This window comes from Stegodyphus dumicola, chromosome 9 (genome assembly GCF_044657685.1).
Source record: "Stegodyphus dumicola isolate Sdum_Otavi_A_Nest chromosome 9, ASM4465768v1".
Taxonomy (NCBI): Eukaryota; Metazoa; Arthropoda; class Arachnida; order Araneae; family Eresidae; genus Stegodyphus; species Stegodyphus dumicola.
Genome location: NC_140776.1, coordinates 115114400 through 115140714, shown reverse-complemented (window position 1 = coordinate 115140714; position 26315 = coordinate 115114400). Strand labels below are relative to the sequence as shown.

Sequence of the window (26315 nt, the reverse complement as noted above, 5' to 3'; positions counted from 1 at the left end):
ACGGCGGCATGCTGCGGTTTTAATAAGAATTGGTACTTGTTTTGTTAGAAAAATAGAAATTCTTGGAAGTTTGTTATGAATAATCATGAGTAAAAAAATTATCGTAACCGCACACACACACATGCTTTCAGATATCATTATAAAATATGCAAAAACGGACATTTGGGGGACATTAAGCTAAACATTTCACACGAATGCTTCGAAATAATACTCTAGTAGCAGCCATAGGCAATTCTAAAAATTAAAAAGGAATAACATTAATATTACAACACAGCAGAAAATATTTTATTTCTGATACACAAGGTAGATATGAATTAATAAATTAATAACATTTGTACGTTTTTATAGTCAATGAGAGTTATAAATTTTTATTTTATGATAACAAATGCTGAATTTTTTGTGTCTCATATTCTTAACATCAGCTTTTACAAAACAGCTCTCTGAAAGAGAATAACATATAAATAACATTTACAGAAGCAAAGTAAACTTACATATATATTCCTACATACAAATCAAAATATGCGAGGAATTAAAAAGCAGAAATTGAAACAAATTCATTTCTGTGACTTTCAGTTTATAGTTCATTTACAGATTTATGTTTTTCCAGACTTTTCACTGCAATAGGTGGAACTAATGCAAACCCACTATTGGTTGACTTGGATGAGGGCAGAGTCTTTTGGTCGTTCAATATAGCTGTTTCAGTAAGAGATTTCGAAGTTGAAGGAATTGTTGAAGAATTAGCTACAACGGAAGACTGTACTGAATTCTCGAATTCCGTTCCTTTTCTCACCGGGAAAGCAACGTTTTGGCTTAGAGGCAAATTTGGATTTTCAAGAATGAGTCGCAAAGGTGGATTAAATTCGCTTCTTACCCGGTCTAGTGGTAAACTAAAATCTGATTCCAAATCGCCATTGGCGGAGGAACTATTATTTTGATAACAACAATCGGGAGCACAAGTACCAGAACCACGGCTGCTCAAGAAGTATTCTGGCAATTGATGTACATCTTTATCCTGATCTAAAGGGAAGTTAATATTGTTACCAAATTTCTTATTTCCCTGAGAAGCGTTGGAATTTGCACATCTTCTCAAGAAAGCCGACATGGATTCTAAACCTTCATCCTCCACTAGTGTATCTAGATCGTGCTGAGCAGATAAGGAAGACGAAGGTGCAAGCTCGTTTTCATGTGCGGTCTCACCTTTTCCATTTTCATTTGAGGATATATTTGATACCTCGTAATTCCTCATATTCTCACTATCCTGCGGATGCTCATGAGATCTGCTATCACTGCCATCTACGCTAGAACTGCTCTTTAGACATTTATTATCAAGGCCATTTACATGGACCTCGGAAGGGTCTTTAGATGCGTAAGTCCTACTGCCGGATGTTCCAACAGGCCTATCCACTGGCGCACTTGTCCTTCTAGTGAGAAGGCTTTTAAAAAATGTATGCAAAACTGTATCTCCTTCAACTGTTGTCAGTTTGGTTTCTGATTTCTTTTGAGATGTTCGAACATTTGTTGATCGAGATACTCGGCGTGTAGCATTTCTTTGTACTCCAGCAGCCGCCTGGTTTTCTTTAGCAGATTCAGAAGCCTCGTCGGTAGCCTGGCGCAGTAATGCGCCTTGTAAAGCTAGAAGGAAGTCCTGATCGTTATCAGCTTCGATTTCAGGAAGCCACGGATTTGCAGAAAGACGACCTGGTTTGATAATGACGTCTTCAAAGTGTGCAGAAAGTGCGTCTATTGTCGTCATGGTTTCCGCTAAGAATCGTATTTTGTTTGCGCTGTCCCATCCGGCAGGTACAAAAACGGAATCTTTTTCTAAAAATATAGCAGGAATCCTAAACGGGAAAGAATACACCTTGTGCAAAATGTACTTAAGTAACAAATCGCAATTCTTATCGTCCTTCACAGACACGTAACATAGAGCAGCACCATAAGATAGACAGAACTTTCGAAGAGTATATTGTATGAAATCAAAATGCTCATCTTCATAACCAAAATCTGTTTGCAATGTTGTCATATGCTCAGTCTGCGTTATGATAACTATAATTTCTACCCCTAAATTATTTTCTATTTCTTTGGGTTCTCCTATTTCTTGTCCGGTAAGTGAACCATAGACACTCAAACCAGGTTCGATGTATTCTCGATACCGGTTGAGTACGTTTGATTTTCGCTCTTCCAAGGCTGAAGAAGGCATGTCTAAATTTTTAATATGCTCATCTAAAATTTGAGCCCATGTAGTTATGGATTTGAAAATGTTCCAAGGCTTAGCCATACTCGCTGTCAGCAAAACTGTCGTCTCTGATATCGTGGTCTGATCTAAAACGTATTTCAATAAGCTCTGCAGCCTCGGGTCTTCGTCCAGGACCCAAACACCTAGCTTTGTTTGATTTTCACAATATTCATCTCTAACGTTCAGAAAATGGTATTCAAGTCCATTACCTTTTCGAAGTTTGTCTGAAGTACCTTGTAACTTACCAACAAGAAGAGTTTTTTCTCCATCACCGTCTCCCAAGACAAGCAACAACTTCGAATGTGGCAATTTGTTTGTGGAGTTTTCAAGGCACTTTGCCATCATTTCCAGCCATACATGATCCTCAGTTTCAGCATCCTCGGAATCTCCTTTTTGAGAAGACGCTGTTATACCTGTTGCAGCCATTACAGAATGGAGTCCTGAAATAAGATAAAATACATTGTTTTACATCCATTAAATTTCTCTTTCAACAAAACAGAATTGTTCTATAATAGCTTGTTTTCGTCTAATTTACTAAAAATGACTAGTATGATTTTAAACATTTCACTGGCCTTCACCTGAACACATAACCGCTGAAATCATCGAGTATCAAGAGATACAAAAAATTTTTAAATACTTAAAGGAGTTTTTATACATTCAGAGACTTCTTGTACTTCCAATAACATACAACGATTATGTAGAGTAAAAACATAAATTTCGGAATTTCATAATAATCTTCACATCTTCAAATGTTAAAATATTATGTTACAACAAATATTCTCACATTTTTGTCTCATTTTTTTCAAGCATTTATAAGGTCTGAAAGATTATTGGAATCTTATTTTGAAAACCAATAATGAAATCAAATCGTTTTATTTAAATATTTTCGAAGAGGTATTGATACTCATAAACGCAAATGAAACATTCTTCATTTCAAAAATATAATAATGTTTAATAGTCACAGTATACTTTATATTGCTTTAAAATGTTTAAAACTTCGCGAATTATTTCACAACAAGTAAGCAACAAAAACTAATTTTAGCCTGGAATGTGTGCTCATTCGAAATAATGTTCACTTAATATTGGTAATAAATTAATAATTGTAGTAATTGTTCACTGAATAATTGTAATACATTTAATCCTACTGATAACTAGACACTTCCGGAACTAGTCATGTGTTTTACATTATAGTTTTATACTATGGCTTTGCTAATTTCTTATAAATTTTTTTTGTAATACGAATGACAAAACATAAAATTTTGGATACTTTAATTTAGATCAAATCTATTATTATTGGATTTATTCATGTCTTATTTACTGTTTTTTCGCTTTGACATCTTTCAATTCAGAGATATCCTCTTATACTTCATATCCATATGGTTATTCTACTGTGGACCTTTATGTTTCCAGCAATACGAAATATCATAAAGTTAAATACCATTAGTTTAAGTTCCCGACACATCATAATTCATATTCTTTCGCACCATTTTGATCTAAATTGAAGTTTATTCGTATTGCGTTGCTTAAAACGCGCATCCTTTTCTTCACTACTTCAAAAACATTTTTTTACAATAAAAACTGAAAGTTTAAAATCAAAGTGCAGAAAGAAACGTAAGTCACAGATACGCGCAATAAATCCGCTGTAAAAATAAAAACTTAAATGCAAACTTAAATAAAAAGAGTATATGTTTATGGAAAATTTAAAGAAAATTATTCAAGAAAATTAAATAAATTTTAACTTTCTGCCCTGAGGCGACTCGAAAGAAAATATATATGTAGTAGTAAAAAAGTTAACTTAAAATACCACGAAATGAAACAAGGGATTTAAAAGAAAAGATTTAAAAAATCAAAGCAACAACTTGGAGTACGAAAAAAGTAGAATTATACGAAATAATAGAAAGAAAACTCGAAAAACCAAAAGTGCACAAAAGGCAAAATCGCCTACGCATAACAGAACAGTAAAAATAATAAAAAAAAAAACTACGCTAAACAAAGATCAATGAAGAAAAGCAAAAATGGTGAGACACAAAATGCAAAAGTCTGAAGTGGACACCCCATGACTTCGAATGTGGGCCCATGACTTCATTCTTTGGTTTCTTGGGGCTTTTAAAACTTTAAATATCTTTGGTTCGGAGAGCACCAGGGAGGGTGTTCTTCCTCTTATTTCTTACCCCATGACTTCTTTTCACGCTTATTAAATTATACATATTTTTGCTGCACTTCATTTAAACGTATTTCCTCAAATTATTCTGACTTAAATAACATAAACCTCAAGGCAAGTTGGAAACAATTTAAAAAACTGGAAATTTTGAAACTATATATCCCAGCCAAATTTCTTGTATAGAGATTCAAATTTCCTTGTATTTTTAATTTTTCACGATGAGTATAAATCTTTTCGAAATATAAGTATAGGATCCAGGAAAACCGTATTAAAAAGTAGAATTCATTATTTTTCCAAAATTCTTTTTTTAATTTGACATTCCTAAAACATGAATATTGTTGTCATTTAAAATATTTCTGTAACTAGAAGTGTATGACTACCAGGAATGATTGCGAAAAAAAAAAAGGTCGGGTAAAGGGGGTAGGTTTATATACATGTATGGTATACTTTTGTTAGTACTGACATTTGCAATAAGAAGTAGAGTTGCACAACTAGTTATAGCACTTCCACATAAAATTTTCAATGTTCTACGGCTAATGGTTTTGGGTTATGGGAGAAACATCGATACGCAGGTAGAGACATCACGAAAAAATGCATTTGGAATCCATTTTATAATTCGATTTTGAATGAAGAGACCTTCATTCTCTCCGTACATACAGATGTCCTCTCATATTTATGAACATAATTTATGTAATGCATCAATGATTTTACTGTTTAGAGGCTTTTATAGCGTTCGCCTTCTCATTCGTACCTCAAAGCTGCATCATTCTTTACGCTTACAGTAATATAACATAGAAAGTAGGTCGAGACCATTCCGCCATGCCAATTACCAAGCGTTGTTCTGAGAAAGGATATGCTTTCCTGCCATTTGAAGAGGACGCGTAAGAAGGAAATCATTTGTTTGGGAGCGTATGCTTTCGCCGTTAACTTTCCTAATTCACTCCAAAACCTTGTACCAAACATATGCAATGTAAAAGTTCATTGTTTACTATTATATTCCTATGCAATCAGTTTATCTTCCTGACTTTTAATGCACTACACTACTTTTAATGCTTTCATGACTTTTAATGCAAACACTACGCATGCTGAATACCTTACTTAAAATTATTTACTGACTTTGCATCGTTTTCTGTCCCTGTGTATACTTCAAATAAAAGTTATTTTTTAAATTTAGGGGAGGTCGTTCTCTAACGCATTGAGGAAGCGAAAAAATTATGAGAATATTTTTGAAAATTTTTAGAACCTGGCGTTAAATATTAGGTAAAACCAAACGCGAGACAATAATGTAATACGTGCGCAATTTCTCAATTTTGCTTCTTTGTTATTAAATTCATCTATAACACAGGTTTAAAAAAGCTGAAATTCGTTGTTAAAGAACAATAATGGACTGTTCCTGGAGGAAGCAACATTTTTAAAACAATTAACAAAAACTATGGAAATCTGAAACTACTGAGAGATGCATTCCCTGCAATTAAAATATATGTGTTGTAACTTATCTCATTTGTCTGACAGTAACATCAAAAAAAGCCCACGAAATTCATCGTGGCAAGGCAAGGAGTGTGAAATTGCGCCTGTTGACAGCAATAGCGTTGAGGTGACAATACGACTTCGCTCAGTTCCGTCCCCAAATTTGATGCAGAGCACGCCGGGGGGGGGTGGCGACGGGTCTGAGGGTATCCTTCCCTACCACCAACCTCTCGAGAAGACATTCGGGACGCCATATATTTAGAGTGCCACACGAATACTATACATTTACAAACATTCATGCCTACTCCGGCACTCGAGATTCATGCCTCTCCGGGCATGCCTTCCCGGTTCCTTCGGTACCGCAGAAGGCTTCCCTAACCACTAAACCGTTCGGGCAGCATTAAAATATATTTTAGCACAATACGAATGCAGTGCTTTGGTTTCCGATAAATTAACGGATAAGAATAAACTCAAAAGCCTATTCAACTTTAAAAGCATTACTGCATACTAAATGAATAGACAATGTCAGGAATTAGATTTAAGTATACCTTAATTTAGTAGTAAAGAATTTCCTAGCGTATTTTTCTTCCTTGGGTTTTAGTGCCAGTTTCGGAAAAAATTAAAAATATTTCCGTCGTTTTTCCATTCCTCAGTGCCTTCAGAGAATAAGCTTCCCTAAATACTAAAATGGACTCGTTAATGTAATGACTGTTTTCGTGTTACTTATAAAACCAAGCCCTTGCAAACTACTCGCGACGGTCATGTCATGCATTCCCCTTCTAACTTTTGAAATTTTTGGCAGTTTAATACAAAATCTGTCACTGCGAAGTAAACGTAAGCTGATATTCGGTTAACGATTTCACCAACTTGGTTGCACATTCCCTCTTTCTAACTATGCATGGATGATTTGAGGCACAAGGAGTAGCAGACACAACAATAAGAAAGGGTGAAACTCACGTGACAGGGAAATAGAAATAAAGATATCATATTAGATATAGTAGTAATGTTACTATTACTATACGTTCTTATTGCAATGAAAGTTCTTTAGGTTTTTCTATTAACGAAAAAATATTCTGACAGTTTATCTATGACTAATTTTCATTTCTTATGTTCTTACCGTAACTGTGTCATTCGAAAACTAAATGATTCGCATAATTCTCCCCTCTCTGTTTCCAGACAATAAAATTAGAAAAAAAAATCTGATGTAGACACCAAAAGACTTCCTTGCAAGTCTATTAATTTATACACATTTTTTAATCCCTTCATTTAATATATTTCCTAGAATTATTCTAACTTAATTAGTTGATCCCTCAAGGCAAGCTGAAAATGACATCAAAAATGAAATCAAATATTCCGGTATATTTTTGTCGTATGGAAGTTAAACTTATTGTACTTTTATTCCTTCAAAACGACTATAAAACTTTCCCAAATATAATATAAATATAGAAACCGGAAGACCACATTAAACGTTAGATTTCGTTATTTGTGCAAATTTAAATTTATTTTTAAATTTGAAATTATCAAAGCATGAACAGTTTCATCATTTAAAATACTTCTGTAATTGGATGTATGTGCCTACGACCAACGATTGTGAAAATAAAAGAAATATAAAGGGGTGGTATATATGTACACTGCGCAAAAAGAAAAAAAAAACTTAAAGGTTTTAGATTTTAAATTACGTCCAAAAGGGCATTTTTTTTAACGTTTTGTGTATTACCTTTATTTATTAAATATCACGTTCTTTGCACTTAAACCATAAAATTCAGTTCAATAGTAATGTCGCAAAATAATTTTAAGATGAGCATGTGTCTAGAATTTCCGATACACAGTTTCGCGCGCTGGATATAAAAAGGTTTTCTTTTCCCCGTAGAGTATTGCCATTCCTCGCTTTAAATCGTTGAGTTTGTTGCTAAAAAAATTCGCTATAGTTTTACAAAATATGAAATCGATAATAAAACAAATTACAAATTACAAATTTGGTCTTCCACATGCTCGTATTTGTAGGAGGATTACGTCAATCAAAATGCGATGGCCCTATGTACCGTTGTTTTATCACAATGCGAGAAATATACATACATTTATGCAGCTTTTTCATTATTTAATTTGTTCAAATATAATGCAGGACTCTAACATTGGGTGGCATCAGTTTGAAAAATAATTCGCCGTTTATAGTGATTCATCGGAAAATAGCAAAACGAAAACAATAATCCTTCAGGGTCAAACCCCATTTGGATTAATAAGAAAATCTAATGTGTACACCACATGACTTCCTTGTACGGAATATTAAATTATACGCATTTTTTCTTGCATTTCATTTAAACTTATTAGATTCAATTAAACCTACTTCGCCGACAGCGAATAAACCACAATAGAATAAATGCATTCTTTAAAATTCACTTTGTTTACCATAGGCGACACTCTGGCGCTAGGTTTACTTAACAGTATTATATTTCGTTCATATTATAACTCAGAATCCACAAAATGTATATCATTTAAAGAATTATCTAATCGTTGCCACATGTTCTATTCAAATACTATAATAAAGCTAGAACGATGTATAAAAGAAATTAAGCAAACAAAACAAAAAAGAAACAGTTTTTCACAGACGATTGAGTATTTCTCATTCAATTAATTCAGTTTTCACTTCGCGACAAGGCAAAAATACATAAAAACTCAAAATATCTGTATTAAAAATTACGAAATAAATCTTAAACTCTTATTTCCTCGAAAAAATTCCAGGAAGGATTAAGCATGATTTAAATAATAAATGAAGGCGTTATCTTTGTTGTTGCGAAGCTAAGTTTCTCTAGATTGGCAACATATCCGCTGTCCTGCTGTTTCAAATGTAAACAAGAGCAATGGCCGCCATCAAAAACATTATTAGGCTTAGCGGCACTTAAACAATTTTAAAACTGTTGATAATTCTAAACATATTGCATACAACCTTAACCGGAAGATAAGAACAACATAATTCAATCATTTTTAAAGCAAAAAATGCACAATTTACAAACATATAAGAGTAAAGCAACTGAGATCACTGAGCCGGGTAACAGAGTGGATATATAAATAAATATATTTATTCACGTTTGGTGCGGCCGATTGCAACCAAAATACGAGGTGCACATCTGCATGTTATAGCAGTCCTATATACAAAATTTCAAAGTTCTGAAGCTACTCGTTTTTGAGTTATGCGAGATACGTACGTTCGTACAGACGCCACGAAAATTCTCTTCAGAATTCATTTTAAAGCAGTTTTATAATTTTTTGGAGGAAAAGAGTGTTTTATTCTGTCCTTACGTACAGATATCACGGAAATACATCGTTAAATTGCATTTGAAAGAGGTCAAAATGGGATATTTTCGTTGAAATATGCTGCCTGAAACTTTTCGGGATTACAATACTTCCTTTTTACTTCGTACAAGGAAGTAAAAATGGGGGACGGTTCTGCATCTACCGTTCTACTGGGCCGATTGACGAAATTCAACCCGCGTTTTTCATGTCTCGACTATGTATTAGGTTTACATGTAGCGTTGTTCTAATATAGGTATTTTGACACAAAGTCGGACTTTTTCTGAAATAACCTACCAATTTGTTTCCATATTTTAGTTCTAGGATTCAAATTACGCCAAACTGACAAGGTTTATTAAAATCGCCCCAATAGTTTTTAGAAAATTATCTCTCAGAATTTTAGCTCCTCAATGTTAATTGAGTTTGGTATATAGTTAGTAACCTCTCTTTTTTTTATTAAACTTATTTGATTGTTCCTTTAATATTTCGAAATTCAGGTTCATTCCAAATAAAATTCGCACCTTTTTTGATTTATTTAAAAAATTTGTATTTTTAAATAATTTTTATAAATTTTTCAAAAAAGTATTTACGACCATCTTAAAGTAGACCTACTTCTAAGCATACATAAAATTACAGTGTTTTATTCTAAATTTCCGAAGATGTACGTGACTTTATATATTGGCGCGTTTTGGAATTTGGCATATTTGTTGAAAGCAATAAAACACCAAATGCGGTTTGGACACTTTGCTAAAGTTATTTGAAAGTAGGAACAATGTGACTTTTTTCCCTCTCATTGCATAGTGTACAAAGGTAGGAACGCTGTGCGTTTTTCTCCGCTCCGGCATAATGGTAGGGAAAGAAAAATGGATTGTCATATATTAAGAAATTCGCCAAGTGAATTATTCTTGGCGCAACTGAAAAAAATTGTGCCAAGATAAATTTTTGTATTTCTCCGTAAATGTCGCACTAAATTTTACAAAACTTAATATCTAGGCATAATTTGAGTCGCAGAATCGAAATATGGAAAAAAATGTGTATATTATTTCGGAAAAAGTCCGCTTTTATGTCAAAATACCTATGTTAAAACAACGCTTTATATAAATCTAATATATATCCTAAGTTGCGTTTTGTAGGCATGAACAACGCAATTTGAATTTTGTCAATCGGCCCAGTAGAACGATATAAATCTGTCCCCTCTTTTTTTGTGTAGTGTACATCAGCTATTTATGAATACAGAAAGGATTTTTCTTGCAGAGAAATTTTAATTGAGTTCAGGGTTCCTCCTCCTGACGAAGTGGCATTGAGGCCGATTGAATTCCTCGTCTGTATTGTTAGTTTTTCTTTAAATTTCATTGATTTTTTAATTGAGGTATTGCTTTTTTGAAGAGTTTTGGTTTTAACATTTTTCAAATTCTTTATTGCATTTATAGGGTTATCTGAAATTTATTACTTAAGAATTTCAATTTTTGGTCTTTGTGTTGAAAAATTAATTCTAAATTTCTTACTTTATGTCTTTATTGATAATTTTTCAACAGCTCAATGCGCGAAAATACTAGGCATGATTATGTTTTGTTTTTAAAAAAACTGTTTCGTAATTATGTATATATATATTTAAATAAATGGGAGTGTTATATATGTGGGAACTGTAACTGCAGCTAAGATTATGTAAGAGCGCCATTTAGATTAGGGTGTGGTAAGACGAGATGAGATGTGAACGATAGTGAGAACAGACGTGTCCAAAATGTTTTGACGATTATTCTTTTTACTTTTCTTTCCATTCTAATGTAAATAAATAAATCCTAGTTTAACTTCATGAGTTGTAGTTATGCTTATCATCAATCAATCCTTCCCAATATTTTGGTGTCAGAAGTTTCGATTCCGTCCTCATAGTTGGATTGTGCCATTTGGATTACAAACGTTCATCCAAAAGGATTACAGGTGAGCAATTAGCATTTATCAATTTCATTTTGACTGTATAATCGTTTCAAGTAATTAACATGTCTTCAGAAGAAAAGTTTGTAAAGTTAAAACGAAAGCGTAGTATTGAAAGAAGCAGTACTTCTAAGTTACATGTGATATCTTAAACGAACATCTAGAAATTTTAATAGAAAAAATGAATAAACTTAAGTGCTTAGATAGTCAAATTGAACATTTCATTGATGTAAACTTAATTGAGGAAGAAGTAAACACTAGTACTGATTACCAAGAAAAATGTCTCAGGTATACTAACAAACTTAAGCGTTTATTGAAACAGAGAGTTTTACTAACTCATCGACATCTGAAAAACTGAAGTACTCCGAATGATAGTTTAAATTTACCCTCTTCAGTTAAACTTCCTAAGTTAACAATTAAACCGTATTCAGGAGATCCGAAATTGTGGAATGAATTCCGGAATTCGTTCGAAACCACTATCGATCGAAATGATTCACTTTCGAAAATTAAGTTTGCCAATTTAAAAACATATTTGACTGGAGGAGCTTTAAGTGTAGTATCTGGTTTTCAGTTAACTGATAAACATTACGACAACGGTGTCAAGTTACTTAAAGATCGTTTTGGTCGAAAAGATATCACTGATTCTTTTATGAGTAAACTTATAAACTTACAAATGTTATAAACTTACAAGTGTTAAAAACTCTTCAAATGTTCCAGCTTTGAGAAAGTTATATGATGAGCTCGATATAGCTATACGAAATTTAGATTCACTGCAAGAGGATTCAAAATTCTATGGTCCACTTTTGATTTCAATTGTTCTAAATTTATTACCAGAAAATCTTGTTTTAGATTTTAAACGAAACACATATTCAAAATGCGATGTAACAATTTCTGACCTTCTTTCTTTTTTAAAGCGCGAAATTCAATCTCGTGAATCTAAATTTTTAGCTCTACGTGATAGAAAACGTTTCTCAGTAAATTTCAGTAATTACCAGTCATCTAAATGTTATAATTGTAATGAATTTGGCCATTTATCTAAATTTTGTCCCGACAAACATCGCGAACCCAAATGTTTATTGTGTGGAAATTTCGGTCATAAATCCTTTACCTGTGTTAAGAAAACTCAAAAGCAAACTGACACAGTTCAACATCTGAAGAAACGAATGCTGTCACATCAATCAACTTTCTTGCGCCGAACCTACTCCATAAAGTAATCAAAATTAATGGTATATCACTCACCGCTATCATTGATACCGGAAGCGAAGCAACGGTTCTGTCTAATGACATTTATAAACAAATCGGGAATTCCGCTTTAAGTGTGTTTCATAATATGCTCACTGGCTTTGGTAATGACAAAATTAAACTAATGGGTTATTTTACAGCTAATAGTTTAATAGATACAGAATTATTTACGACTAATCTTTATGGTGTATACAGTAATGTAATGCCATTTGACGCTTAAACAAGGTGAAGTTAACATAAACAAAGATAGTGTTCATATTTCTAAGCATGTTGTTAAAGAAAATTATTCGGAAGATTGTGTACATCAATAATATTTCTCTTAATCAAACATTTGAACTAGAAATAGGTTCTACTGCTACAAAATAACAAGTTAGAATTATTGAAGAATCTTGTCTCCGATTGTAGACCTCTTAAAACCAAAACTACAAACATTGAGATGACTGTTCAAGTAAAACACCTATTTTTCACAGACCTCGACGATTACCTTTTGTCGAAAGAGACATTGTAGACAAGCAAATTCAAGTTTGGTTAGCCGACGGCATAATTGAACCTTGTTCTCCCGAATATTCTAGTCAAGTTGTAGTAGTACGCAAAAAAAAAAAAAAAAAAAAAAACGGCAACCCTAGAGTTTGTACTGACTATCAGAAATTAAACAAGAAAATAGTTAAAGATCAGTATCCCTTACCCTTAATAGAAGGCTTATTGGATAAACTACAAGATGCTCGTACATTCACTACAATCGATTTAAAAAATGTTTTCTTCCATGTTGGTGTTGACAAAAACAGCCGACATTACACTTCATTTGTCACACATAATGGACAATATCAATTTCTACGTGTACCTTTCGGTCTCTGTACTTCTTCTTCTGTATTTCAAAGATTTGTAAATTCCGTTTTCAAGGATTTAATCTTGCAAGGTCATGTTTTACTGTATCTAGATGATATCATAATTCCTGCTAAAGATGAAGATGAAGATGAAGCAATTCAGCGTTTGAAATCCGTTTTCTCAGTTGCATCTACTTATGGACTCGAAATTAATTTTAAAAAATGTAAATTTTTAAGTCATAGAATTGAATTTCTTGGTCATGTCATCGAAAATGGTCAACTGTTCCTACCTCCTCTTAAAACAGGCGCTGTTATTAATTATCCTGAACCTAAAAGTCACAAAGACGTACAAAGTTTCCTTGGTCTTACCGGATATTTCCGTAAATTTATTCTCAATTTTTCCATAATTGCTCAACCATTAACTGATCTCCTTAAAAAAGGTAACGACTTTGGTGACAACGAAAGAAAAGCTTTCAATCTTTTGAAACAACGTTTATGTGAAAAACCCGTACTCAACGTCTATAATCAGCACAGCAATACCGAAATATGCACTGATGCCAGTATCCATGGTTATGGTTGTATATTCATGCAAAGGTTTATGCTTGATAATTGCCTACATCCTGTTTATTATATGAGCAAAAAGACATCTGACGCGGAAAAGAAATTTACCAGTTACGAACTTGAGGTATTGGCTGTAATTTAAGCTTTGAAAAAAATTTTAGAGTTCGTCTTCTAGGAAAACACTTCAAAATTATTATTGACAGTAATGCATTCAAAATGACGATGAACAAAAAAGACTTAAATACACGAATAGCACGTTGGGCAATGATGTTAGAACATTTCGACTACGAAATAGAACACAGAACTGGGAGACGAATGACACATGTTGATGCATTAAGCAGATCCCCTGTTATGGTCATCACTCAAGATAGCCTCATTTTGAAAATACGAAAAGCTCAAGAGCAAGATGATCACATCCGAGCTATCAAAGAAGTCTTAAAAGTTAAACCTTATGATGACTATGGTGTTAAAGCTGATAAACTTCATAAATTTCTAAACGGTAAGGAATTAGTTGTTATTTCAGAATCGATGCAGAGTGACATAATTAAGGACGCACATCTTCGTGGACATTTCGCTTCTAAACGAACTGAAGAACTCATCAAACAAGAATTTTATATTCCTAAACTTAAAGATAAAATTGACAACTATATTGCTAATTGTGTTCCTTGCATACTAATTAATCGTAAATGTGGTGAACAAGAAGATATACTGCATTCTATACCTAAACAAGATGTACCACTTCACACATATCACATGGATCCTTTAGGACCACTCCAGAGTACTCATAAAAATTACAAGTATATAATTTGCTGTTATAGACTCTTTCACAAAGTTTGTATGGCTTTACCCGACAAAATCTACTGATAGCGCCGAAGTAATATCTAAATTGGAAAATCAAAAATTTGTCTTTGGAAATCCTTCGCGTATAATTTCAGATAAAGGATCAGCATTTAGTACTTCAAAAGATTTTCAAGATTATTGTTCAACCAACAATATACAGCACATTCTAATTACTACAGGACTTCCTCGTGTCAATGGACAAATTCAGAGATTGAATTCTGTCATAATTTCTGTTCTTTCCAAATTATCGATTCAAAATCCGTCAAAATGGTATACACACGTCGGTGAAGTTCAGCAAATGATCAACTCAACATACCAACGAAGTATCAATACAACCCCATTCGAACTCATGTTTGAAACTAATATGAAATCTGCTAATCATGATAAAATTACAAGAGCTGTTAAATACAGAGATTCAGTCAGATTTCGTCAACGCTCGTGATGATCTTCACAAGGAAGCTAAACAACAGATTTTGAAAGACCAGGCTGAAAATCGTAAACCATCCCGTAAATTCCAGCTTCATGATCTAGTGGCAATCAAGCGTACACAATATGAACCTGGTCTTAAACTGAAACCCAAGTTTCTCGGACCCTATAACATCGTGAAAATCAAGCCAAATGACACATATGATGTGAAAAAATGTGGTTTCTTCGATGGACCTATGAAAACAAGTACTTGCGCAGAATTTATGAAACATTGGACTTCATCAGAACATATTACTTAAACTTTAGTGTTTTATAAACAGTTACTCATATGAACTGCTCTACACTTTTGGACTTGAATCCTATCCATATATTCTTTGATTATGATTACTAATTATTATTTTTTTCTATTTTTCTAGGTGCTGTTATTAGAAGATCCAGATAGAATATTATTTTCATTTATCTCTTTAATTTAGTATTTCAATTTCTCTGTATTAATTTAGTATTTAGGTTAACAGTATTATTATTTTTTCTTTTTTACTTTATTTTATATGTTAAATTTCACTGTTTGCTCTTGTCATCTGAGGGCAGATGACTATGTCGGATGGCCGAATTATGTGAGAACTGTAACTGCAGCTAAGATTATGTAAAAGTGCCATCTAGATTAGGGTGTGGTCAGACGAGATGAGACGTGAACGATAGTGAGGACAGACGTGTCCAACATGTTTTGACGATTATTCTTTTTACTTTTCTTTTCATTTTAATGTAAATAAATAAATCCTAGTTTAACTTCATGAGTTGTAGTTATGCTTATCATCAATCCTTACCCATATATATATAAAATATGGTGTTTATGTATATAAATATGGTTCTGAAAATTGCAGTTAAAAAGACAAATGCACAACAAGATGTTACAGTAGTCGCACATAACAAAATTTCAACGTTCTATAGCTAATTCTTTTTGAGTCAAAGTGCCAAGTTTTGCAAAAATCGCAGGAGTAGATTTTTGAAAATTAGCTCTCAAATTTTTAGCTCCTCTGTATTAACTAAATTTGGTAAGTATTTATTTCTGTATCTTTTTTTTTATTAAATATGTTTGATTTCTTCTTTGACAATTCCAAATTTCAATCCAAATAAAATTCTCAGCTATTTTCTGTTTTTAAAATGTGCATTTTTTAGTAATTTAAAAAATTTTTCTAAACGTATTTTGAATAATAACGTCTAAAATTTCTCCATCACCTTAAAATAGATGTCCATAGCTGCAAAAAATTAGAGCTTTTCATCCAAACTATGCGAATTTATATATTGGTGCGATCTGAAATTTGTCATATTTGTTATGAGCAACAGTAACGCTGAATATGCTTTAAGCACCTTTTCAAAATTATTTGAAAGCATGAACGATGCACCTTTTTTTCGATCGTGAACGGAAAAACAGAAACGAAAACGGAAAAGAAAATTGGGTACTTCAAATTAATAATTTCGCCCAGTGAATTATTCTTGGTGCAAACTGATAAAATTGCACGAGGATAAATTTTTTAATTTCTCGGTATGCTTCTCACCAAACTTTACAATATTTTGAATTTGGGCATAATTTCAGTCGTAGAATCGATATATAGTGCAAGTTAAATTTCGTCAATCGGTCCAGTAGAACGGGAGACACAGAATTGCCCCATTTTGTTTTGTGTGTGCAAAGTGTACGTACAGACATCACGAGGAAACCCATTTTGGAATAAAGAGTTTTTTATTCTGTCCATACTTACAGTCGCCTCGGAAAATAATAATCAAAATGGGTATTTCTGTTAAAATCTGAAAACCGAAATTTTTCGCGATTACAATACTTCATTTTATGGTACATATGTCTTTGCTGTCACTTAGTATACGGAATTTAAGATGAAAGAAATAAACGCACGGTTCTAAATCTTTTGACATATTGTTTATTCCTTTGATGCGTAACATTAAAATATTGATATCATACATTATATCGAAATAAATGTCGAATATCATATTATCAGTATCGAATTATCATATCGAATAAACATATCGTATATCGAAATAATCAAACCCAACATTTTAGTGCATTCTTGCCGTTTTTATATTTGAGTAAATAGCGCAGAGGATATCAGGGTATAGGTTGTGGCAGCCTTTCCAGCGTTTTTCTCATTTTTTTTTTTTTTTACTCTTGTAGTAGAATGGGCGTCACGCATGAATGTGCGATAGATGACGTAATATTATTTTATTTTCTTGTTGGCATTCTTCTCTGCTATGCTGTTTCTTAAACGTGAAGAACTGGAATGCTTCTCTGAAAATATCGTGCTTTCCCTGTTCATCCTTATATCAAGCATAACGATTCCATACATTCACGTTCTTTGAAAGAATAACGACTTCATACTTTCTTATTGTGATACCTTAAGTTTCTCAAACACATTGTGGCAAAAGATTGTTAACCTCCCGCAACTTGATTTATCGGCGATTTCGGAATTTTCCTCAATCGTAACGACAGTACGAACTCGTTTCCCTTAGGAAGTCTTCTACGAAGGCATTTCATTTCCATATGTAAATATCCCTCAGGAGCGCTTTGCCATAATCTTTACACATTAAAATAATGAAGAATCTTTATCTATGTATGCATTTATGTTTGTTCCTCGCAGGCGGCATGTAGAGTCACCAAATTTTAAGCTTACATAACCGTCCACCTAAAGCTGTGCACCTCGAAACTCTAATTTGGAATCTGTTTTTTTTTTTTTATTATTATTATTATTATTATTATTATTATTATTATTATTATTATTATTATTATTATTAAGTTTTGCGCGCACTTAATGAAATTTTAATTAATAATTTCAGCGACTTAAAAGCAATGTGTTGCCAGTCGGCAAAGATTAATATTTTAAATTTTCCCTATAAGTTTAAATTGTTATTAACTAACAGCTACGCAATTTTACAGCAATAAACGTAGTTCTTTATTATTGTTAATTACTATATACTGACATTAGGTATTTTTTGGAAGCAGGAGAGATGAAAAATGAGCATCGCCTTCGGGAATCGAACCACGGAGCTCTGGGTACGCGCCCAGCATGCAGACCACTACACCACGAAGGCACGTTAAGAAGGCCGGAGAAATATCTTATATACTCTCCCTTTTAAAGGGCGATTAGGATTTTAGGGGACCCAATCGCCAAGTTCTTGGTGTGCAGAATCATCACCCATTACCCTTTTAGTTCGGGCGCCACTATAGAGACATTAGGTATTTTTGGAAGCAGGCAAAATGAAAAGTGAGCAACGCCTTCGCCGAGAATCAAACCGTGGACCTCTGGAATATGCGCTCAGCGTGCAGACCACTACACTACGACGCCACACTAAGATGGCGGGAGAAATAGCTTATAACTAACTAGAATCCATGAAATCTTAATTAAAATTTAATAATTGAATCAAAATTAACTCACGAAAAGTGTATTATTTCTCAATAGGAAATACATTTATTAAAATAAAAAATAAACATTTCAAAATACAAAAAGAAATCAATAAAATTTTAAAAATATGTAAAAAATTGTTGAAAATTCCTTGGGCTTTTTTATGAAGCCGTCGAAGAAATTTCAACAGAGTCACGTTTCTAAATTATACCTAGGTGATTGGTAAAAATAGAAATATAAATTTAGTTAAATCTAAGATAACGAAAATGCTTCTAAAGTGCAACAAATTAAATTGTAAAAACAGTTTTAACATTTTTTTAAAATTTAATTAATTTTTAAGCTATAAGTTGCTTCGACGTGACCCTAAATAATTAAAAAATATTTATTTTAAAAAGAAATACAATTCTCGAGTTAAGAACGAACTAGAAAAACCATTGGATAAATCAAATGGTATATTTATAATACCTGTTTTAAGTGGCTGACCTTGCTCTATTGTCAAATTGTGAACAGTTTGCATACATGTACGTTTGTATGCTTCTCGCACTTTGAAACCGATACATTCATTAATTACATTTTCCTGCTATTGGAGGACTAACATGCAAAGCTCATTGTTAATTTAGAAGTCAAACAACAAAAATCAGTGTTATATTTGCAAATTTTCACAGGCCTAGTTTCGATGGTTTTAACGAATCATCATCCCCAGCTGCCAAAGCGCAAAAAGCGTCTTGAATTTAGTATTAATTCAAAAAAATATGGTAATGAATTTCAGTGATTTCTATTGCTCGAATGAAACTTGTGAGGAAGTAACTTTTCCTAACTTTTAAAGGAATGTTATACATGTTAAAAAAACTACAAATATCAGTTTCCTAAGTAAGCAAATATATTCGTAAAGTAGAAAAATTGATAAAAATATCCACACTTGTGTATCCACAATTTGAGAATTGATTTTTTCAATTGAATTTGCTTGCAAAATATTTTTCCCTTCATAGTGTTACGTAACTATGAGACTTTCAAATGAAATCAAGCCTATCTTAAATTCCCAAGTACAGATCTCAGTGCATCCAGCTTGTTTCTCTCTGGTAAAATTCTGAAATCCCTGTCAATACAAGTTGTTCAATATTCATCAATATTTAACAGCCTCGAGATTTTAATATTTTGGGCAAAGAAAAGTAAAATTCATAAGCTGGTAAAATCAAATTAAAATAAAATATAAAGTTATTATTCCAAACTTAATTTAGATATCAGCGATACTTTCCAGAAAATTTTAATACTTTTATATAATATTTCATATAATTACTGTTATTTTGGATTGCAAATCAAGATTTAAAGACCAATTACAGGGCTTATAAATATAAAAGGCTCATTTCACACATTTTTAAATGATTCCGTAGCCGTTTCAGTGTTTAAAATGTAAAAAATACACTTCTAAATGTTCCATCTAATAGATTTTTTTTTCTTGACTATTATTCTGCATTATAATTTCCATGATAAAAGGGCTCTTCGTAAAATATCCAGGGCTATTGATTTCCATTTATCTTCCACTACTTTCCAGATTCCATCCATCGTGGTGGGTTTGCGCTTAGAAAGAGCTCTTTTCAAGAGACGAAGGCACAATATTCCAGAGGTGAAACATCAGAGGACTTACCAAGAATACGGTGAAAATGTATATATGCAATATCTGTATCAGTCTCCTTTTTTTTCTAAGAAAGCAGAAGGTACGTTTCGAAGTATCTTGTTGCTTTATTTTGATGAAGCTTCACACTTTAAAGGACATAAGGGTAAAAAAATGGATTCTCTTCTGCAAATATCGGGCATAAAAAGTTCTCTTGATAGTACATTCAGTCGATTTTAACATTCCGTTCACTCTTGTAATTTTTAGTTTCCCACTGTATTTGGCGAGAGTTTTAATCTCTTTATAAAAAAATTCTTTGCACAGACGGAATCAAGTATGTAGATTTCTTTCTCTTCGCTTTCGATCATAAATAGACCTCTTCTTCACGTTCATCGTCATCTCCTTACAAACGTTTTCGTACAAGTTTCTACAAATTGAACCACATGCCACGCCAATGGCTGGTGAACATTATGTTTTTTACCATTTTTTAACTTTTAAATCTTGGTTTATTATATTAATTATTGTTACTACAGATGTGTTTAAAAACTATGCAATAGATTTCTGCGTCGTCGGATTTTCTCTCGTTACCAACGATTTAACTTGAGAAACAGCACGTATCTTTTTCGGGAATACGTTTGGAGGCCTCTTTCATGTCAAAAGACGGATTTTCCTTTTCCGATTAATAACGTTGCTTATTTTGCGCTTAGAAATTTTAATACCGTACCTTTCCGAACGTTTTTGAATTATGGAATAAGAGTATTTCTCTTCGAAAAGCGCAAAAACCTATCCTTGAAACCACAACTCATTTACATGTGAAGTTTTGAAAGAAAAATCAATTTAATGGCCGCAGTCCATGACTCTCATTTCAAAAAATAAGATAATACCAGAAGTTTTTATCCTAAAATACTTGCTTTAATACTTTATCAAAATCGAACAGTCTCTCGACAGACTCTGTGTAAAAGTTTGTCTCCTGGCTTTAGGATTTTTCAGTCCGATGTTTCTTTCTTTTTATCATGTGAATAATAAAATATGAAAGCAGTTTAGCAATACATTTTTCTATTACAATAAACAACACACATGCCTTCAATGTAATGCTAGTTTTATAGCAGAAGAATAAAATATTTAAGAAGCTAGCAACGTTTAAAATTATGACGCTTTTGCTTATATCTGTATATTTAAATTGTTATCATCATCATCAGTTTTAACGCTGCAAAGCGCGTGAAATTTATATATACTATATGTATAGCATAGGATAATTTGCACATAATTTAGAGTTTAAATAAAACGCACCGCTATCGCATTTTCTGGTTGTGTTGTTCTATTCAAAAATTAAGTTATGTTGGAACTCATATGCAACATGTGTTAAATACTAGAAATGAATTTTAATTTTGACAGCACTTAGTATATTCTTTACGTGCCTGCTAAGCAAAAATAATAGTTGCTTGAATTTATGAATTAAGAGGATGAGAAATTTGGCTTTATACGTTGTATGTTTTATTAAACAGATACAAGTGTTTCAGGGAGAAAAATCCTGAGACGTTCATCTTAGGAATTTCCGCCTGAGCAATAAATATAATATTGCTCTTGTACAAAAGAAAAGATTAAAACATTTTAGGAAAATTATTTTTCCATTTTCAAAGGATTAATAAGGGAATACACATCAAAGATTCATCCTCCGCCCCTCAAAATAGTTAGGCACTTGCTTCTCAAACATGTGTCAGGAACGGCTGAACCTATGAGTCATTTAGCAGACTCATCACCAACAGCGTTGTCCAGGGTGCATCATCGGATGCAAACCGATGTTATACCAGCGCGAATGGAGGAAGGGCACTGACACAGAGCCAAGCCTTCCGCAGGCAACAGGAAGATGCCACAAACGGCAGAAACAAATAGTCCCATTTCTCGCCGTGGTTACAAGTCATAGCATGGGGTTAAAATTACTTTGAAGCTCCTGATCATGGAAGTCAGTTTCCGCTTAACCAATATAGCGTCTAGAGCAATTATATTTAACATAATTAATAACTGCATTAACTCGAACTCTATATCTATAGGTAAAAAAACAAAATTTGGAAAATGTAAATAATTTTTAGCGTACCAGACGCAGCTTACAGTGCAGAAGAAAATATTCTGCAATATTTCGTTAGCTATTACTGAAAATGCATGATTTATCTGTGAAAGTGGCTACTTCCCTCCCTCAAAGACATTCTTTCAAATGATAAATTCTAAAATTCTTTTAACTATTTACAAAATACGTATTTACAACTAGTCTTGGGTTATATCCAGAGAGTGTCAGACAGTGCAAGTCAATATATGCATATAAAGCAGTAGCAGCGCCATCTTTTGGCGTCATTTTAATTAGTGCCATTTGTTGGCCGAATGCAGCCTTGTGTTTGAACATTTTTCATTGACTGTTGACCACGACGGCTTGATCAGAAGTACAAGCTTTGGAGTATTAACCTGCGCATGATGCCTTGGTCATTGTTGGTTAAATATGAAACAAGTGCACAACGCGGCCGATAAACGGTGAAAGGCTTGGTTTAGTTTAACTGATTATGGCAAAGCCCACTAGGACTATCTGCCTACAGGGAGGGATACCTTCTTGGAAGACCTTTTGACGGAAAATGGCTGGAATATACGTTACACATGGGAAAACCACGAAAATGGCCATCCAGATAGCCCGTTCGCCTGGAATCGAACCCAGGTTGAAACTACCAGTGTTTAGCGATTTTACCGCTCGGCCACTTGTAGGCGGCTAACTGGCGTGAGAATAATACCTGTTAGAGGTGGCAGACAATAATGTACATTAAGTGGCAGTAAGCAGCCGAAAAAAATGGAATTATAGATTTTGATATACAAAGCAATAAGGCATTGGGATTGTACAAGCAGCTTTAGAAAAATATAAACGAAAACATTGAAGCAAAACTCTAAAATAGAAGCAAACTTGGAGTTGAAACAATATAGAAATTTGAACTTTTTAAAGACGATATGGAAAACTAAATATGCAGTACTGGAGAATACTAAATCATTCTTTTAAATAATTATATCACTCTTATAAATACTACATATACTACACAATCACAAGCTTCTGCCAAATAAGTAATACCGTGATGGACGGTTCGAGGCCGTTTGAACGGATGTTCGTTGGATCGCTATCTGCCAATCTCGCAGCATGGGATTGTCCTAAGAATAAATTTTAAAAATAAGTAAAAAAAAAACTGTAAAAGCGTAAACTTTAAAACCATTAAAGTAAACTCCTTACTTATAAATAAAATGCATCAGAAGAAACCTGAGTATTTCCGCTTCATACAAAACATCATTTAGATTACTCTCTGTTTATAATCGGTATTTTAACAGACCGTGACAGATTTATTGACAGCGTACAGGTATTTAAATTGTTATTTCTTGCATTACTCATGAGAGTTACTCAAATGGAAAAAAAATCGGAATAAGAAGTCTAAATGGCACTGCAATAATAGTTAAAGTTTCGTTTAATTGTTGAAAAATTATAAGGCATTCCAATACATAGGTGTTACATCATACTAAACATGATAATTTTTATATCTGTTAATTCAAATTTTAGCTTCGAACTTCGATACCTTAAATAGTTTCTTCCAAGCAATTGCCATCCAAAGTGCAATTTAAGGCCATTTTGAGCACTACAGTAAAATTTAGTTTACCATCAGTAACCAGCAATATTGCCGCAATTCTAAGAATAAATTATAATATTTCACTAGTAAGAAGTAACGCAGTTAAAATTTAATAATAAATAGTTTTAATTTTAGTATTACAGTTATAATTTTACCTATAAATGCTTAAAATTGTTTGAGTTTTAATTCTATTAAAATATTCCAGAACACTGGTCCGAAACTCAAATTGCATGTAAGATGAACGCACGGTCTGAAAACAGGGGACGGGCTAGAAATTATTTTAAAGAAACAAAATGAAACTTTTTTTAGCAAAATTAAAAATATTTTAAATAAATTTTAAATTTCGCTTACTAAGTATTTTTTTAAGCATACGTAAACAATAATAACAATAATACTTTTGCAAAGGGGAAAAATTCAAATTTATATTTATTTTCCATCTGAAATTTAGTACTTGCAAGACATTTTTATACTTTACACTTTTATATGTATATATATACTAGTAGCTAAATATTGCATTTTCAGACTGTATATTTGACATGATTTCCAACATGTTTAATTAATCAATAAAGAACTTCTGTGAACTATAAATAAACAAATTATGAGAACTCTCCGAGTGGGACAAAACTTGAGAATAAAAATTAACAATTTTGGCCCTTTCTCTTGTTTCTGGCATTTTTTTCGATACATATATAAAAATAAAAAATACTAACGTTCATAAGTAACTATAAACTTCTTTATTCTTAACTACAGCTTGACACACAATAGCATTTTGATTCTGATAAATTTGGTAGCCATGGAGGTTTAGAAACAATAACCTCAATCGGATTCTTTTCTTATTAATTTTCCGCTGAAAAAGAAAAGCTGTTCACATTATAAGGTATTTCTCCCGCCTTCCTAGCGCGCCTTCGTGGTGTAGTGCACGCTGGGCCCGGTATTCCAGAGGTCCGCGGTTCGATTCCCGGCGAAGGTGATTGCTCATTTTTCATCTTGCCTGCTTCCAAAAATACCTAATGTATCTACAACATATAAATATATGTCCAAAGAAAACGATTATTCTTAGTGAAAAAAACTAGTGATAACTCAGCATATTTATGTTTTACAAGTGCGTATAAAAGTTAATGAAATCCACATCCTGTAATCTTCTAATAATGTTTATGCCACACTGTAAATTAATTAGCCCCACTGTTAGATTTTCTGGGGCGATATTCACGTTGATGGTAATTAAAATGCGTAAATTCGGACTTCAAATAACTAAAATTTCGAAAGCTTTGCAGTACCTTATTGTAATTGAAATGTATCCGCGGGCCGTATAAAATTGCTTTGTAACTAAAAATAAATTGGTCTAAAACTAAAAAAAGTGATCTTAAAAAAGTGGCGGCCCTTCAATTTCAGACCACTGCTCACGTTACGAAGCTATAAACATGCTAGATTATAAGCATCCTTTATCATGCAAAATGCATTCAATTCGGCTTCTCTTTTGGAATTCAGACTTCCGTTCCCAGCGCTAGCGTTCTCCCTAGTCAAAATAAACAGAATTAATGATTCCTTCGACAATGCTAAAAAATTCAAGGATAATGAGAAAGAATTAAGTGTTAAAAAAAGGCTGCTCACCGACATTTTTAAATAACTCACAGTTATTTAAAATGTTAAAAATGAGTTAGTTATTTTTCTCTGACTTCTGTAATTGTTCAGACCTCTTTTCCTCGAAATAACACATTTACATAAAAATATGCACAAATATGCATATATTGATGTCTGAATATATTTTAACTGAACTGCTATATTTTGCGGCAAAGGAATCGTGTTGTAAACATTTAGCATGCCCATCTAACAATTTGGGAGATCGGTGGTTGAAATCCCGGCGAAGATCACATTTAGTTTTTCATATTTTCTAATTTGCAATTAAAATGTAGTGGACGACATTTAGTCCACAGGGTCTTGTGCCTCTTCTTACTCGCCCTTGAAGTGGAGAAGAATGTAAAGAATTATCTCATTTTTCCCGCAAATTCTCTAGTGGTGTAAGTAGCGAATGGTTTTATTAAGAGTAATGAACTCTGGAAATTTTTTTAACTTTCAAATCTTGTTAAAATTTGTGAATTTTCAATCTTGTTGAAAATTCACAAATTTATCCAGAGTGACTTACTCTTAATAAAGTTACACAAAATGTGGTCGAGTATCTAGATCTTCAAATAATTTATTACAACAAGATTCTACTGTATGACAAAACACGCAACTACAATTTTAATTCTAATAAATTAATCTACTACTAATCTACTAATTCTAATAAATTAAACTACTTTTATCTAAGGAGATAATATACTAAATTCTCTATTAGTAAATAAATTATTATATATAGATATAAACAACCAAGCACCTTACTCGGCTTCAGAGGCCTTACCCACCCTTTATTTTCGCAGTCGTTTCTCGTAGTTATACACTTCCAGTTCCAGAAGTATTTTAAATGACGAAAATATTCATATTTTAGAAATGTCAAATTAAAATAAATAGCGAAATCTAACTTTTTTGTAGTCTTCCGGTTCCTAATTATATTTTGGAAAATTTTCCATTCGTTATGAAAAGCAAAATGTATAAGAAGTCCAATTCCTGTACAAAACAAATTGACTAATTTCAAAATTTCCAATTTGTGATGCCATTTTCAACTTGTTAATTAA

The 26315-nt window shown here is 32.7% G+C and overlaps 1 protein-coding gene across 4 annotated transcripts in view; it reads right to left on the bottom strand.

Moving 5' to 3' along the window:
- Positions 1-339: 339 nt before the first annotated feature.
- The window catches only part of LOC118185178 (cytoplasmic dynein 1 light intermediate chain 2-like), a 39475-nt gene continuing 13499 nt past the window's right edge, over positions 340-26315 (bottom strand). For all 4 annotated transcript variants that reach the window (XM_035355000.2, XM_035355001.2, XM_035355002.2 and 1 more), the window contains exon 2: positions 340-2676. In XM_035355000.2, coding sequence (XP_035210891.2) covers positions 575-2662 — 2088 coding nt within the window. In that variant the 5' untranslated portion in view covers positions 2663-2676 and the 3' untranslated portion in view covers positions 340-574. The remainder of the gene's footprint in view (positions 2677-26315) is intronic.